General features: G+C 42.3%; 1 protein-coding gene across 7 annotated transcripts in view; it reads right to left on the bottom strand.

The window, feature by feature from the left end:
* Positions 1-572: 572 nt before the first annotated feature.
* Positions 573-14,056, bottom strand: part of PDS5A (PDS5 cohesin associated factor A) — an 83,274-nt gene continuing 69,790 nt past the window's right edge. For 5 of the 7 annotated variants that reach the window (XM_020786187.3, XM_020786192.3, XM_078393986.1 and 2 more), the window contains exons 32-34: positions 5,853-6,208; positions 2,635-2,785; positions 573-1,716 (exon numbers count right to left, since the gene is read on the bottom strand). In XM_020786187.3, the coding sequence (XP_020641846.3) occupies positions 1,624-1,716; positions 2,635-2,785; positions 5,853-6,208 (600 nt within the window). In that variant the 3' untranslated portion in view covers positions 573-1,623. The remainder of the gene's footprint in view (positions 1,717-2,634; positions 2,786-5,852; positions 6,209-14,056) is intronic. The other 2 variants (XM_078393985.1, XM_020786190.3) reach the window with 2 other exon arrangements.

Genomic DNA, 14,056 nt, shown 5'->3' with positions numbered 1-14,056 from the left:
ATTTTGCAGTAGTTCTCTTATCTTGCTCTCAATTTCATGAATCCTAATTAAAGAGTATGTATGTGTCTGCAACGCAAATTTATGCTGAAATTTGATTTGGATTCAGCAGGTCAAGAAACAACACATTCAAGCACGGTCTCCTCAAATAACTTCAAGACAAATCTCTGACTCTGTGCCTTAGCTGCTGTGTTACTGTGAGTTTCCACCATGCCTCTTGTCTCCTGATCTGGCAACTTTTAGTGTCAGAGGTGCTGCACAATATGACAACTTTCTTTACCCTTCAGAATAAAGTTGATTTTTTTACCTTGATGTAACCTGAGGTTGGTTTGCAGAGCAATTTTTCTATGCTTCATTACCCATCTTGAGTGATGTCTAACTATATACTCATACCTGTTTTAATGCTATCTTTAATCTATGAAGGGAGTTATTAATACTGCAGTCCTGTCTGCTAACAGGTCATCCCCTCCCTGAAAAGCAAACATTTAAAAGCTAGTATTCTCTGAGCATTAGGGCATTTTCCCCATGGATGTGGAGATGCCGTGCAGAAATATTTTTATTAAAAAAAAATACCATGACACCTAGAAGCATTTATTTTATGCAACAAACTTAAATATGATCACGTGTACATAAAAGTGTACACAGTATGCTGAACAATGCCGGGGGGGGGCAATCAATATTGATGCAAGTCTTTCTAAATTAAACATTAAAAAATGAGCTGGGACAGGAAGACAAAACATATAAAAGACTTACTTTCAATCAGCACAATGCTTAAAATTGAGAGCAACCCTAAACATTTCCAACGTTCCTTACAAAGCTGCCAAAAATCCAACTATTTTTAAAAATTGATTTTTTTACATCAATAATAAAAATCTGGCGACAACATTATAAAATCAAATGCTGGGCTGTCTTTACTCCATTAAAATTTAGAATATTCCAACAGAACCACAGGAGTAAACCCATTTAGAAGTGATATATGTTTTTATAAAACAACCAACAGTATGTACATTTATTGCAAATTATATTAAACTAAAATGGAGGGGAAATTTAAAAAGATGAAATGTCTACTTGCAAATTAATCAAGAAGTGATTAGTCTCCCACTCTGATAAAAGTCAGAAAGCAACATGTATAAAAATTGCCACTATGTGACTTTTCACAGCAGGAACCGAAAATCTATACATCTTACATTGCTGAAAAAAAATTATACATAAGAGTCTCCAAAAGAAAAAAGCAAATGACAGTTAAGGTATTTTCCATGTGTCTTCAATTAAAAATCATTCAGCAGGCTTCCATTTTTTTCTTCAAAAAAAGTGGACAATACCTGGTTCTAGGTCTGAGAATTTTTAAAGTTGCTCTAAGAACCTCTCTCTGACTTCCTTTTAAAAAATGCAGCATGAAAATTAATGAAGTAAAACACTTTTAAACTCCAGATATGCAGAAACTGGAATAAAGTGTTAAGCAATTTGCTTAATTATTGACTTTTCATAAAAAAGTCTCTGGGGAAATAAGTACAGATGCTTTTAGCCTCTATCAAGAGTTTCTGCAGATTACTTTTATCTGAAAGGGAAGCAGTTTTTCTGTCTTTTCAGAGCTGAAAGCTGTGTGATCTGAAGTATTATCAGTTCCTATACAGAAAGTTGCTTGGTTTTTGCAGAAGCTTGGAGCATGCCTTCATTTGGCCCTTCTTTCCTCCCTTTGCAAGGAAGTTTTCTTTTTACCTTGTGGGGGAAAAGAAAATTAGAAGATGACACTTGCAGAAATAAGTTCGATCAGAAAATGAACTTCTGTCCCTTTTCAGAGACACATCTCTTTTTAAAAAATAATTAAGACCATACATACTTACCTCTGAATAAGCCCCACTGAAAACAGAGGGATTTAATTCTAGACAATAATACCCTGCATGTGACCCTGAATAGAACTGATTCATTATAGTGCACATGCTTGGGTGGCCATTTTGTGGTGCCTGATTGAGGTCCGGTCTACCTGAAGGAAGTACACTGGAGCTCTGGGGCACAACTCACCTGCTCTGTGGCTGAGGCACACCTGAAGCCTAATCCCCATGCTTAACTCTGGATGTGGTCTGAGCCTCTGGAACTTTGGCATAAGACACAATCTTAAACTGCCCCATTAGCACTGATTCAGTTAGTCTTCCATTTTCTTAGAACATATCCAGATCACTAAGCAGGGTACTGCTATAAATACATGCATAGGATTGTGCTGAAAATTATAATACTCAAGACATCTGCTTGTCCAGAATAAATGTCTGATCAAATAATTCACTGTGAACACAACACTTCATATTTACAGCAAACTGCAGTATGTTTAGCACAATATTGTTTAGAACGTCAAAGTGCCAATGTATTTGATTACACTAAATCAATACAGGAAAATTATCATAAATATGCTTTAGAAAGAGTCTAGAAATGGAATGGCAAGCAAAGGATGGAGCACTTCATACTCCCAGATTTTCAATCAGCACCATCTAATTTAACTAGAGGTGTCACATACTGAAATGGCCCTTTGATCTCCCACACTTCTGTCAGCCATTTATTTCTATATATGGACTGACTACCACCACCTTCCAGCACCCACCATGATACAAAAGAACAAAGCCCTGTATACACTGCCTTCTGCACCTTCAGGAAGCCTCCCTCTGTTAGATCTGTATCCTCAGTTTCTTCCTGGCTGCTCTCACAAAGTTTAAAAAGATCCATTTCACTTGGAGAATATCCAGGACTTGATTCTATCTCCAACAGTGAATCTCCATCACTTCCCAGCACCTGGCTTCTGAAAAATGTTAGAATGGGAGTATCATTTGGGAGAAAAATTCTAACTAAACCAAGGCAGGAATTGTGTTTGTGTCCTTAGAAAGTTGACTGGGGTTTTATAGGGTAGCATTAGATTTCTCTTAACTATCTTTAAAATGGCAAATAGGCTCTGCACAGAGTATCAACATATTTAGGACATGTAGGAATGTGCTTCATTAACTAAATGTTTGAATACATGTCATATACATATTATTTAGCATTGTAAAAGAACATATTAAACATTCCACACACACACACCCAATTTTCCAGAAAAAATGGCTTTGGAAAAAACCAAAAAAAACCCTGTTTTTTTTCTTCCCAGGCCTGCCCATCTCTTAACTGCAATTCACATCAACCTTTGCCAGCATCTGGAGAATGGTGCTTTGTCTATCCTGTGCCGAACTAAGGGTGGGCAATCCATACCCCTTCAGCACCCTATATATATGTAACAGGGTTTCTCTCTTGCTGACTGTTGCTGTTTTTGACAAAGGGAATGGATGAGTAGCCTGATGAAATATGTTTCATTATTACTCAAATTATACCCTGAGAAAGCCTCAGAAACTAAGTAGTTGACTCACTTTCTTTAAACCAAGGAATTGATAGGCCTGGCTGTTCTGGTGGATCTCTGGCTGATTTGCAATATATCAGTCTGAATTTCTGATTCCCAAGTAACAACACTATTTATTGGGTTTTTAAAATTGTATTTATATGCCACATTTATCCCATAGTTAGGACTCAAGGTGGCTTATAAAACTGTTAAAAAGACAGAAAACTAAAGTACAGTACAATAAACGTACAAACATTAAAACAAAATTAAATTTCTTATGTTAAAATTAAAGCACTTCAGATGTTTGATTAAAAATATAAACAACAATTTTCCTTTAGAAAGAAATACAGCTGATTGATTAAAATCTAATTTGAGGACCTGTTTGAATAAAAAGATCCTTATCTGCTGTCGAAAGGACAGCCGGGACAAATCCAGCTTCTCTTGGCCAAGAGTTCCAAAGCCTGGACACATAAGGCCCTCTTGAGTCCCCTTCAAGCAGGCCTCTGAAAGTGGTAGGACCACGAGAAGGGTCTCTCCGGCAGATCTTAAAGCTTGGGCAGGCTTGTATGAGAAGATAGTATTGTATCTTAAAGTATTACTCATTTATGACAATTCAACTCCACTTTCCCACTAAAATATAGTAGACAAGATGGCTTTAAAACATCTTAAAGAATAAAAATAGGCAAAACTACATTTAACTAAAAATCATAAAATCAAGAAATCTATAAAAACTATTAAAATCAATAAAATATGTAAACCCAATTAAAATAAACAACAACAACACAACAGGGCAGGCTAGACACCACACCCCAGTACGATGTGGTTTTTCTTACTTCTTAGAATCACTCAGCGTGGAAACAGATCACAACTTGGAAGGAAATATATTCCACAGCCTAGGAGCCAAACAGGCTGTTGCTATCATGTATCTTATAGATTTCATTTAAGGTGGGGGGGGCAGCTTTTTGTTTAACGTCTTCTTTGTTGTTTATCATTAAATCTTGGTTTATTTTGTGGATACTTTTATTGTAAGTCACCCAGAATAGTGCCCTAACCTTCAAATGGGTAGGGTAAAAATGTAATGCAATGTAATTAAATTAACTAATTAATTAGTTAATTTATTATAATAAATAAATAAACAAACAAACAAATAAATGAATGAATAAATAAATAGGAGGTCATCTCCCACATGCTTGTTAGGCAAGCCTCTGATTTTGCTTATATATTTAAGATGGCTTCCTTTGAAGATCTTAAGTCTAGACAGGCCCATAACAAGACAGATTGCTCAAACAGGTTAAAACCAACATTTGAATAGGGCCTGGTGAGCAATTAGCAACCAGGACAGGTCTTTTTAAAGTACAGTATCAGAGTCATATGATCATGATACTGTACCTTGCATCAATCAGAAACCTAGCTGTTTGCTATATGTTGCACCAGCTGAAGATCCCAGATCTGCACAACACACACTGCAGTGGTCAAGGTGTGACATGACTAAGGTACTGATTAACTCTTTCTAAGTCAGGTCAACTCAGGAAAGACTGATTCAGTAGCAAACAAAAGTTTTATAATTAGCCCGGATCCCCCTGCCCAAGACTGTACTGAGAATAAAACAGGAAATCTTTTTGGGGAATACATTGCTGCAGCTGCTCTTTTGAAGGATCTTCACATCACTTGGGCTCATGTAATAAAACACAGTCTGTCCTATCACACTCTTGGAGTCAACAGAGGCTTTCAGCACAATCACCTGCCATGTTTCCTGTTAGGAAAAATCCTCTGAAATCGATCCTATTATGCTGCTGCTAGTCTCCACCAGCAAACATACACCTGGAGAAGAGCTGGACTGCTAGAAGGCAGACAGCAGACCAAAGGGAAATCTAGTTCCTTCATATGCATTGGGAAGACAAAAGCAGGGACCTGGACATAATGCCATCAACCCCCCACCTGCACTGAAATGGACTGTTGTTAAGCTGTGAAAGGGGGGGTGTCCGGAAACACAAAGCAGGGAAGGAAGTGCAAGAGGGTCTATGAAGTTATCCCAGAATTGAAGCCCTAAGTTTTAAAAACACCAGCTATCTATATACAGCCAGTATCTTTTCAAACTTCAGCCTAACAGAAACCTAAAATTGTAGATGATACCACTATATACGGCACTTGCACGCAAAACACAGTTTATCCAACTAACAGGTAAGCTGCAAAATATAGGTGGCCTTAAATGACTAACCAGTAAGAACCAGTGTGGTTTAATGGGCAGTGATGGACTACAAGAGAGATATGGGCCCAAATTCATGTCTGGCCATGGAAATGCACCGAGAGTGGCACAGGTAAAACCACTCCTTCAATATTTCACATACCTTGGTAAATCTACTGGGGTTATATAGTAAGCTGAATGTGATTTGACAGCACAGAACACATGTAAATAATGGAAATTATTATTGATACCAGAATTACAACTGGTCTACTATAGATTCAGGAAAAATTCTTTTAGCAGAAAATTAATGTTTACCTTTGCAGATCGATCTGTCTCTGTGCTGGTACTGCCTTTTTTACTATATCTTGCTGTTTTGGTGCTTTGGCATTACTTGCCTCTAAAACCCCTGGACCTTCTTGACTTGGTAGTGGCCTCTTCCGTCCCCTACCAGACGGTTTATTTGTTTCAGCATTTTTTGTGGTGGTGCCCTGAGTTTCAGTTTTGGGTGGACGTCCTCTCCTGGGTTTGGCAGGGGCAGGTTGACCCGTTTCATCTGTTTTTTTTTCTTCTGTTTTCTGATGAATATTCTCTGTTCCAGCTGCTGTTGCAGTTCTTTTCTTCCCACGTTCAGTACTAACATTTCCTTGCGTTGCTGGTTCAGAGTTCATCTCCTAGAGAGAGAAAAAAATCACACACCTGTACAACATGATAGCTCATTATTACTTCTGTTTTTATCTGTTCAGGCCTGTAAATTTTCAATACTCTGACATTCCTTATTGATTGAATGCCTATAAGATCAGTAGGGAGTTACATGTGCTTTGGTAACCTTGTGTTTTAGAAGCAGATTTTAAAAGCAAGTACAACAGAAATCTGGCAAATATCATGGCATATTTAAACCAGGAGTATTTTTGGTGGGAAGTGGGAATTTTTACCTCCAAACCATATTCTTTTCAATAATTTATTTATAAAATAATTTATATAAACAATGATTTGGAGATGTTTTAACAGAAATTAAAAAACAGTTCCAAAAACATGGACTGAAGAGAAACAGAAAGGTTACTTACCTGTAACCATGGTTCTTCGAGTGGTCTTCTGTGAATTTACACTACCCACCCATCCTCCCCTCTGTTTCGTCACAGGTATCTTATTTATTATATAACTCTCGTGCCCGGTGGACAAATTTTAGGAACTGAGGAGAATCTTGAGTGGGGGGAGCATGTGCCTCATAGGGGATCAGCCCATTAAATTGTTACTTTTAGCTCTAGAATATTCTGACAATGTCAGCGCAGGCGCAGGCACAGACAAGACCCATTTGTGTGCATTCACAGACGCCACAAAGAAGAACTTTGACTTACACTAAACATATGTTGAACATGAGCCATAACCATGTTTAAAACTACAGTGGTGCCTCGCTTATCGATTGCCTCGTTTAACGATGTATTCGCTTAGCGATTAGGTTTTTGGAGTGATTTTGCACTCCGTTTAGCGATGTTCCCTATGGGGAAATTTCGCATAGCGATGTTCGGGACCTTGCCTCACTTAGCGATGACAGTTTAGGTCCCCCTGTTTCGCTTAACGATGTCCATTTTCGCTATTTGTAAAGTGTCTTAAAATGTTCAAAAACTGTTTTAAATGCTTGGTATCGTTAGTGCACCTTGTAAAACCTTTGCAAACTTAATTTGGCTTTGTTCTGACTCTGCGTTAATTTTTGGTGATTTTTTTCCTCCCCCAATGGAATGCATTGAACTATAGGTTTGACAGCTGTCAAACCTACAGTTCAATGCATTCCAATGGGGGGGGGGAATTCACCAAAAATTAACGAAGAGTCAGAACAAAGCCAAATTAAGTTTGCAAAGGTTTTACAAGGTGCACTAACGATCCCAAGCATTTAAAACAGTTTTTGAACATTTTGAGACACTTTAAAAATAGCGAAAACGGACATCGCAAAACCATTGGAATGCATTGAATAGGCTTCAATGCATTCCAATAGGGGAAACATTGTTTCGCTTAGCGATGTTTCCTATGGTGATTTTCGCTTAAGGACGGTAATCCGTTCCCATTGGAATGCATTAACCGGTTTTCAATGCACTCCTATGGGAAATGGTGTTTCGCTTAGCGATGTTTTCCCATAGCGATGTGTTTTTTTTGGAAACAATTAACATCGTTAAGCGAGGCGCCACTGTACTTGGGAGCTTAAAATAAGAGAATGGAGCAGTGTAACATTCTACAAACTATTATCTTAACCTTAGCAATGAGACAGTACTGGCTATGATGCCTGTGCCAGCCTGCTTGTATTCATCCACCTACTAAGAGGAATTTAGCATTTGAAGTATCCAAGTTATTGCTAGAACTCTAAACGTTCTTCAAATTTATTCTGACTCCAATTTACTGAGCTCCAATAATTCCGTACATATTATAATCACACCAAGGAGCTCAAGGCAGAACAACCTGCCACTCTCCAAACATATTTTATCCTCACAGCAACAAGACAGGTAGGCTGAGATAGTGATTGGCCAGTGAGCTCAAAATATTATTTGAAAATACCAATTACATTAGCAATACACTTCTCCATTCAACAATGTTGGGGTTAGGGGCACCAGAACCCTGTGTAATTCAAAATCTGTGTATAACTCTTATGCCCACCCACCAAATGTAACTAAAGCCTCCATCAGAGCGGGAAAAGAGGCATGATCTCTCCCTCTCCCCTGCCATGGAGCAGCACACTGCTGCGATCTCCCACAAACCACATAGGCCTCCCATTTGCCAAATGGAGCTGCCGTGCCAGGAGAGGGGGCCAGCCACAACAACAACAGGGGCCTCGATAAGTCTGAGACTTACCTTTCTCAGGCCACTTCCTGGGGACAAATAAGTAGCACAGTATTTATTGAGTATTTATTGGAATATACAGTGGTGCCCCGCATAGCGACGATAATCCGTTCCAAAAAAATCGTCGCTATACGGATTCGTCGCTATGGGGGACTAAAAACCCCATAGGAACACATTAAAACACGTTTAATGCGTTCCTATGGGGAAAAACTCAACTTTAAGCAAAAATCCTCCATCTGGCCGCCGTTTTCGGTGCCTCTAAAGCGACACAACACAGCGGGCGGCCATTTTGGAACCGCCAATCAGCTGTGCTTCGGTGCGCTCTCTCTCTCTCCACCCCTTGCAGGTCCAGCCTAGGCAGGGAGACTGAGGCACCGCGCCACCAGGGCCAGGGTGGCGGCACGGTGCCTCAGTCTCCCTGCCCAGGCTGGAGTTGCGAGAGAGAGAGAGAGAGCGCGAGCGTTGAAGTCGGCGGGGGTTTGCGAAGCTGGCTTCCCCGCGATCTATGCAAACCCCTGCCCATTAGCTGTGCTTCGGGCTAGCTCTCTCTCCCCTCCGAGAGCCAGCCCGAAGCACAGCTGCTGGGCGGGGCTTTGCAAAGATCGCGGGGAAGCCAGCTTTGCAAACCCCCGCCGACGCTCTCTCTCTCTCCCCCCTTGCAGGTCCAGCCTGGGCAGGGAGACCGAGGCACCGCGCCACCACGGCCAGGGTGGCGGCACGGTGCCTCAGTCTCCCTGCCCAGGCTGGAGTTGCGAGAGAGAGAGAGAGAGCGCGAGCGTTGAAGTCGGCGGGGGTTTGCGAAGCTGGCTTCCCCGCGATCTATGCAAACCCCTGCCCATTAGCTGTGCTTCGGGCTAGCTCTCTCTCCCCTCCGAGAGCCAGCCCGAAGCACAGCTGCTGGGCGGGGCTTTGCAAAGATCGCGGGGAAGCCAGCTTTGCAAACCCCCGCCGACGCTCTCTCTCTCTCCCCCCTTGCAGGTCCAGCCTGGGCAGGGAGACCGAGGCACCGCGCCACCACGGCCAGGGTGGCGGCGCAGTGCCTCGATCTCCCTGCCCAGGCTGGAGTTGCGAGGGGAGAGAGAGAGAGAGCACGAGCGTTGAAGTCGGCGGGGGTTTACGAAGCTGGCTTCCCCGCAATCTTCGCAAACCCCTGCCCATCAGCTGTGCTTCGGGCTGTCTCTCTCGCTCCACCCCTCGCAACACAGCTGATCGGCAGGGCCTTTGGGATGATCGTGGGTAAGCGCTTCCCCACAATCATCGCAATGCGATATTTACCCTATTAAAACATTGCAATGCGATCATAAAAACGATCACAAAAACTCCATCGCTATGCGGATTCATTGTTAAACGGGGCACTCATTAAGCGAGGCACCGCTGTAATTTTTTTTTGGGGGGGGTGGAATCTGTGTATAACCAAAATCATTATGCTCAAACCCATATAATTCAAGGTAAAAGTGCAATGATGATGATGTGCCATGAAGCTGATTCCAATTTATGATGGCACTTGCCAGGGTATGGTCTGCTCTAGATATGGAGTGTTCAGGAGAAGCTTACTATTTCCTCCTCCTGAGAGTGCTTGCCCAAGGCCATACTAACTGCTTCTTATTTATTGGAGGCATAGCAGGGAACTGCATACCCAGCCTCTGGCTCTGCAGCCAGGTACCCACCTCACTGAGCTACCCAACCTGCTGACATTATCATGCATTATATATTTTTAAAATTCACCATTAATCTTTGTATTGCTAGTAATGTGCTACTTATATGCTACATTAGCTTTTGTTTTAAATTCTTTCATTATGATTATTTATTTAAACCCCCCCCCAATAGTATAATAGGAAAAAATCTCTCCCAAAGTAAGTTTTGGAAGGAACTAGTAAGACCATACCAAAATCACCCTTGTTAAAAAAATTTAAAACACCACAATTATGCCCTTATTAGCCCCCCAAAAAATGTTTTACAGGTAGCGGCATTACTTGAAACATATTAGTTCCGATGTTTGAATGAGCCTCAAGGTGAGCAAAACTCTGAAACCATGCATTATTGGAATTAAGCTTATTAATTTATCCACTATATTGCACTAGCTCATGTCCCCTTGCTTAACACCATTAAATCACCAAACTCCTAAGATTATGGACATAAAATAACCATTCAGTGTTTGCATAAAACAAATATTTGCATAATATCACCTCTTGCACTCAAATAGTTCTACCTGTCCCATATGCAACAATAGCCCAACTGAAACCAAAGCGTGCACAATATTAAAATACATGAAGCTTCTTTTTTCACACATCAGAACTTAATGTGTAAGGGAAATACGGTCTTAAATCACGCTACCCATTTATTAGGAAAGTCAGCGTTATTAAACTGGAGCCTGTCATTAATGCAACAGCAAAGAAAATGGACAGGTTGCTCACCTGTAACTCTATTTCTTCAAGTGGCCCTTCTCTGCATTCACACACCTGGTGTTAGTGCACCTACACAGTAGACCAGTGATAGCTAACCTTTTTGGTTCCGAGGGGAACCAGCGCAGGCGCTGTTTAACCCACCAGTGTGGATTCATAGAGAACCACGTTGAAGAACAAATTATTTCTTTCAAAGTGTCAACACTGCAATTAAATCTGAATACTGATGTTTTAGTTTAGAAAAAACAACTCATACTGAACAACTCAACTGAATTAATCATCAACTTTTGTCTTCAAAACATAACAGAACTTTCAATGATACAAACACTTTTTTATTGAAAAATAACCATTAACTCTAGTAAATGGAAACAAATATTAAAGTAATACAAGCCAGGTAATTTACACAATTTTTTAAATTATTATATGTATGTATTTTTTGATAAGGGATACTCAACTTGGCATGCTTTTGCACAATGTGATTTTTGATTTATGCATGCTGATAATTTCTCAAAGCTTGGCCCATATGTTGTTAGTTTGAGAGCAACACATACAGCACCCAGACAACCCAGATAGTGTGGTTGCTGACCTTGAGCCAGACATCCTGAAGAGTGAAGTCAAGTGGACTTTAGAAAGCATGGCTAATGGCTAAAAACAAGGCCAGTGGAGGTGATGGCATTCCAGTGGAACTATTTAAAATCTAAAAAGATGACGCTGTTAAGGTACTATACTCAATATGCCAGCAAGCTTGGAAAACTTGACAATGGCCAGAGGACTGGAAAAGATCAGTATACATCCCAATCCAAAAGAAGGGCAGTACCAAAGAACGATCCAACTACTGTACAATTGCACTCATTTCACACACTAGCAAGGTTATGCTCAAAATCCTACAAGGTAGGCTTCAGCAGTATGTGGACTGAGAACTCACAGAAGTATAAGCTGGATTTGGAAGGGGCAGAGGAACTAGAGACCAAATTGCTAACATGTGCTGGATTATGGAGAAAGCCAGAGAGTTCCAGAAAAACATCTGCTTCATTGACTAAACAAAATCCGTTGACTGCAACAAACTATGGCAAGTTCTTAAAGAAATGGGAGTGACTGCCCACATTATCTGTCTGCTGAGAAATCTATATGTGGGACAGAAAGCAACAGAACTGGATATGGAACAAGTGATTGGTTCAAAATTGAGAAAGGAGTATGACAAGGCTGTAGATTGTTTCCCTGCTTATTTAATTTATATGCAGAATACCTCATACGAAAGGCTGGACTGGAGGAATCCCAAGCTGGAATTACGAATAAATGAAATGAGATATAATGGATATAGTGGAAGAAGTATCAACCTCAGATATGCAGTAGATACCACCCTGGTGGCAGAAAGTGAGGAGGAATTAAAGAACCTCATAATGAGGGTAAAAGAGGACAGTGCAAAAAATGGTCTGAAGCTCAACATAAAAACAAAACCAAGATCATGGCCACTGATCCCATCACCTCCTGGCAAATAGAAGGGGAAGATACAGTGGGGTCTTGACTTACGAACGGCTCGACATACGAACGTTTCGACTTACGAACTGCTCTCATAGGACTATATGGACTCGACTTACGAACTTAGATTCGAGTTACGAACTCTTTTTTTCCCTTTTTTTAAAAAGCTAAGTCATCTTAGGTTAAAAGGAAAAAAAAATCCCCCTCTAGTGGCAGAAGGCGGAATAGCAGCTTCCCATTAGTTTCTATGGACGAAAAGAGCAGATACGGATTAAATGATTTTCAATGCATTCCTATGGGAAATGTAGATTCAACTTAAGAACTTTTCGACCTGAGAACTGCCTTCCAATACGGATTAAGTTCGTAAGTCGAGTCCCCACTGTATGGAGGCAGTGACAGATTTTACTTTCTTGGGCTCCATGATCACTGCAGATGGTGCCAGCAGCCACGAAATTCAAAGACACCTGCTTCTTGGGTGGAAAGCGATGACGAACCTAGACAGCATTTTAAAAAGCAGAGACATCACCTTGCTGACAAAGGTCCGCAGAGTCAAAGCTATGGTTTTTCCAGTAGTGATTTACGGAAGTGAGAACTGGACATAACGAAGGCTGACAGCCGAAAAATTGATGCTTTTGAATTGTAGTGCTGGAGGTGGCTCTTGAGAATCCCCTGGACTGCAAGGAGAACAAACCTATCCATTTTGAAGGAAATCAACCCTGAGTGTTCACTGCAAGGACAGCTCCTGAAGCTGAGGTTCCAATACTTTGGCCATCTCATGAGAAGAGAAGACTCCATGGAAAAGTCCCTGATGTTGGGAAAGTGTGAGGGCAAGAGAAGGGGACGACAGAGGACGAGATGGATGGACAGTGTCATCAAAGTGACCAACATGAATTTGATCCAATTCCGGGAGGCAGTAGAAGAGAGGAGGGCTTGGCATGCTCTGGTCCATGTGGTCACAAAGAGTCGGACACGACTTAACGACTATACAACAACATTTATAAAGCTTATTAAGTACACTGAAATTCTGGACTTGTTTCCTCCAAAGTAAACCACCCTCAGAAAAGCAGCTATATACAGTGGTGCCTCGAATAGTGAGTGCTTAGAATAGCGAGAAAACCGAATAGCGATGAGGTTTTCGGGACATTTTTTTCGCTTTGAATAGCGATGTTTCCTATGGGTGATTATCGAATAGCGATGTATTTTTAAAATGCTCTCACGCTCACTGGCCCCCGGGGGCTGAGGGCTGCCAGCCTCGGAGCCGTCGCTGTGGGCCAAGAGCTTGCGGAGGGCGGGCGGGCAGGGCTCCAGTGCTGGTGGTGCTGGGGGGGGGCCTGTCGCTGTGCGGCGGCGGTGGGGGAAGGGAAAGGGCCCTGGCGCGGCCGTGCGCCTGGCTCCCTGTCTCCCGCTCCATCTCCTCCTCTTCCTCCGAGAAGGCGGCTGCGGCTGCACCGGGGGCATCCTAGTCCCGATCCTGAGCCTCCTGTCCGTCCTCCTGTTCCTCCTCCTCCTCGTCGGGCCCATGAGAGGCACCCTTGAAGCCCCGAGTGCAGCGCCATCTGCGGTGGCTCCGAGTCCACGAACTGGGCACGTCACACCTCGGCGAAGCCCACCCGGTCCACTATGGTGAGGGTGAGGGTGGCGCGGCTCCTCCCGCTGCTCCTGCGGCGGCTGCTTCCTGCCGGCACGGGGGGGCGGCGGTGGCGGGCACTCATCCCCGGGCCAGGGGCGAGCGGCCGGGGGCGGCGGCGCTTCGGCCGGCTCGCTCCTCCCGGGCCAGCGGCGGCCACCCATCTCCCGGCGGCCCAGCCGGAC

The sequence above is a fragment of the Pogona vitticeps genome, chromosome 5 (genome assembly GCF_051106095.1).
Source record: "Pogona vitticeps strain Pit_001003342236 chromosome 5, PviZW2.1, whole genome shotgun sequence".
Lineage (NCBI taxonomy): Eukaryota > Metazoa > Chordata > Lepidosauria > Squamata > Agamidae > Pogona > Pogona vitticeps.
The sequence above is the reverse complement of the archived record's forward strand: the minus strand, read 5'-3'. Positions and strand labels throughout refer to the sequence as shown.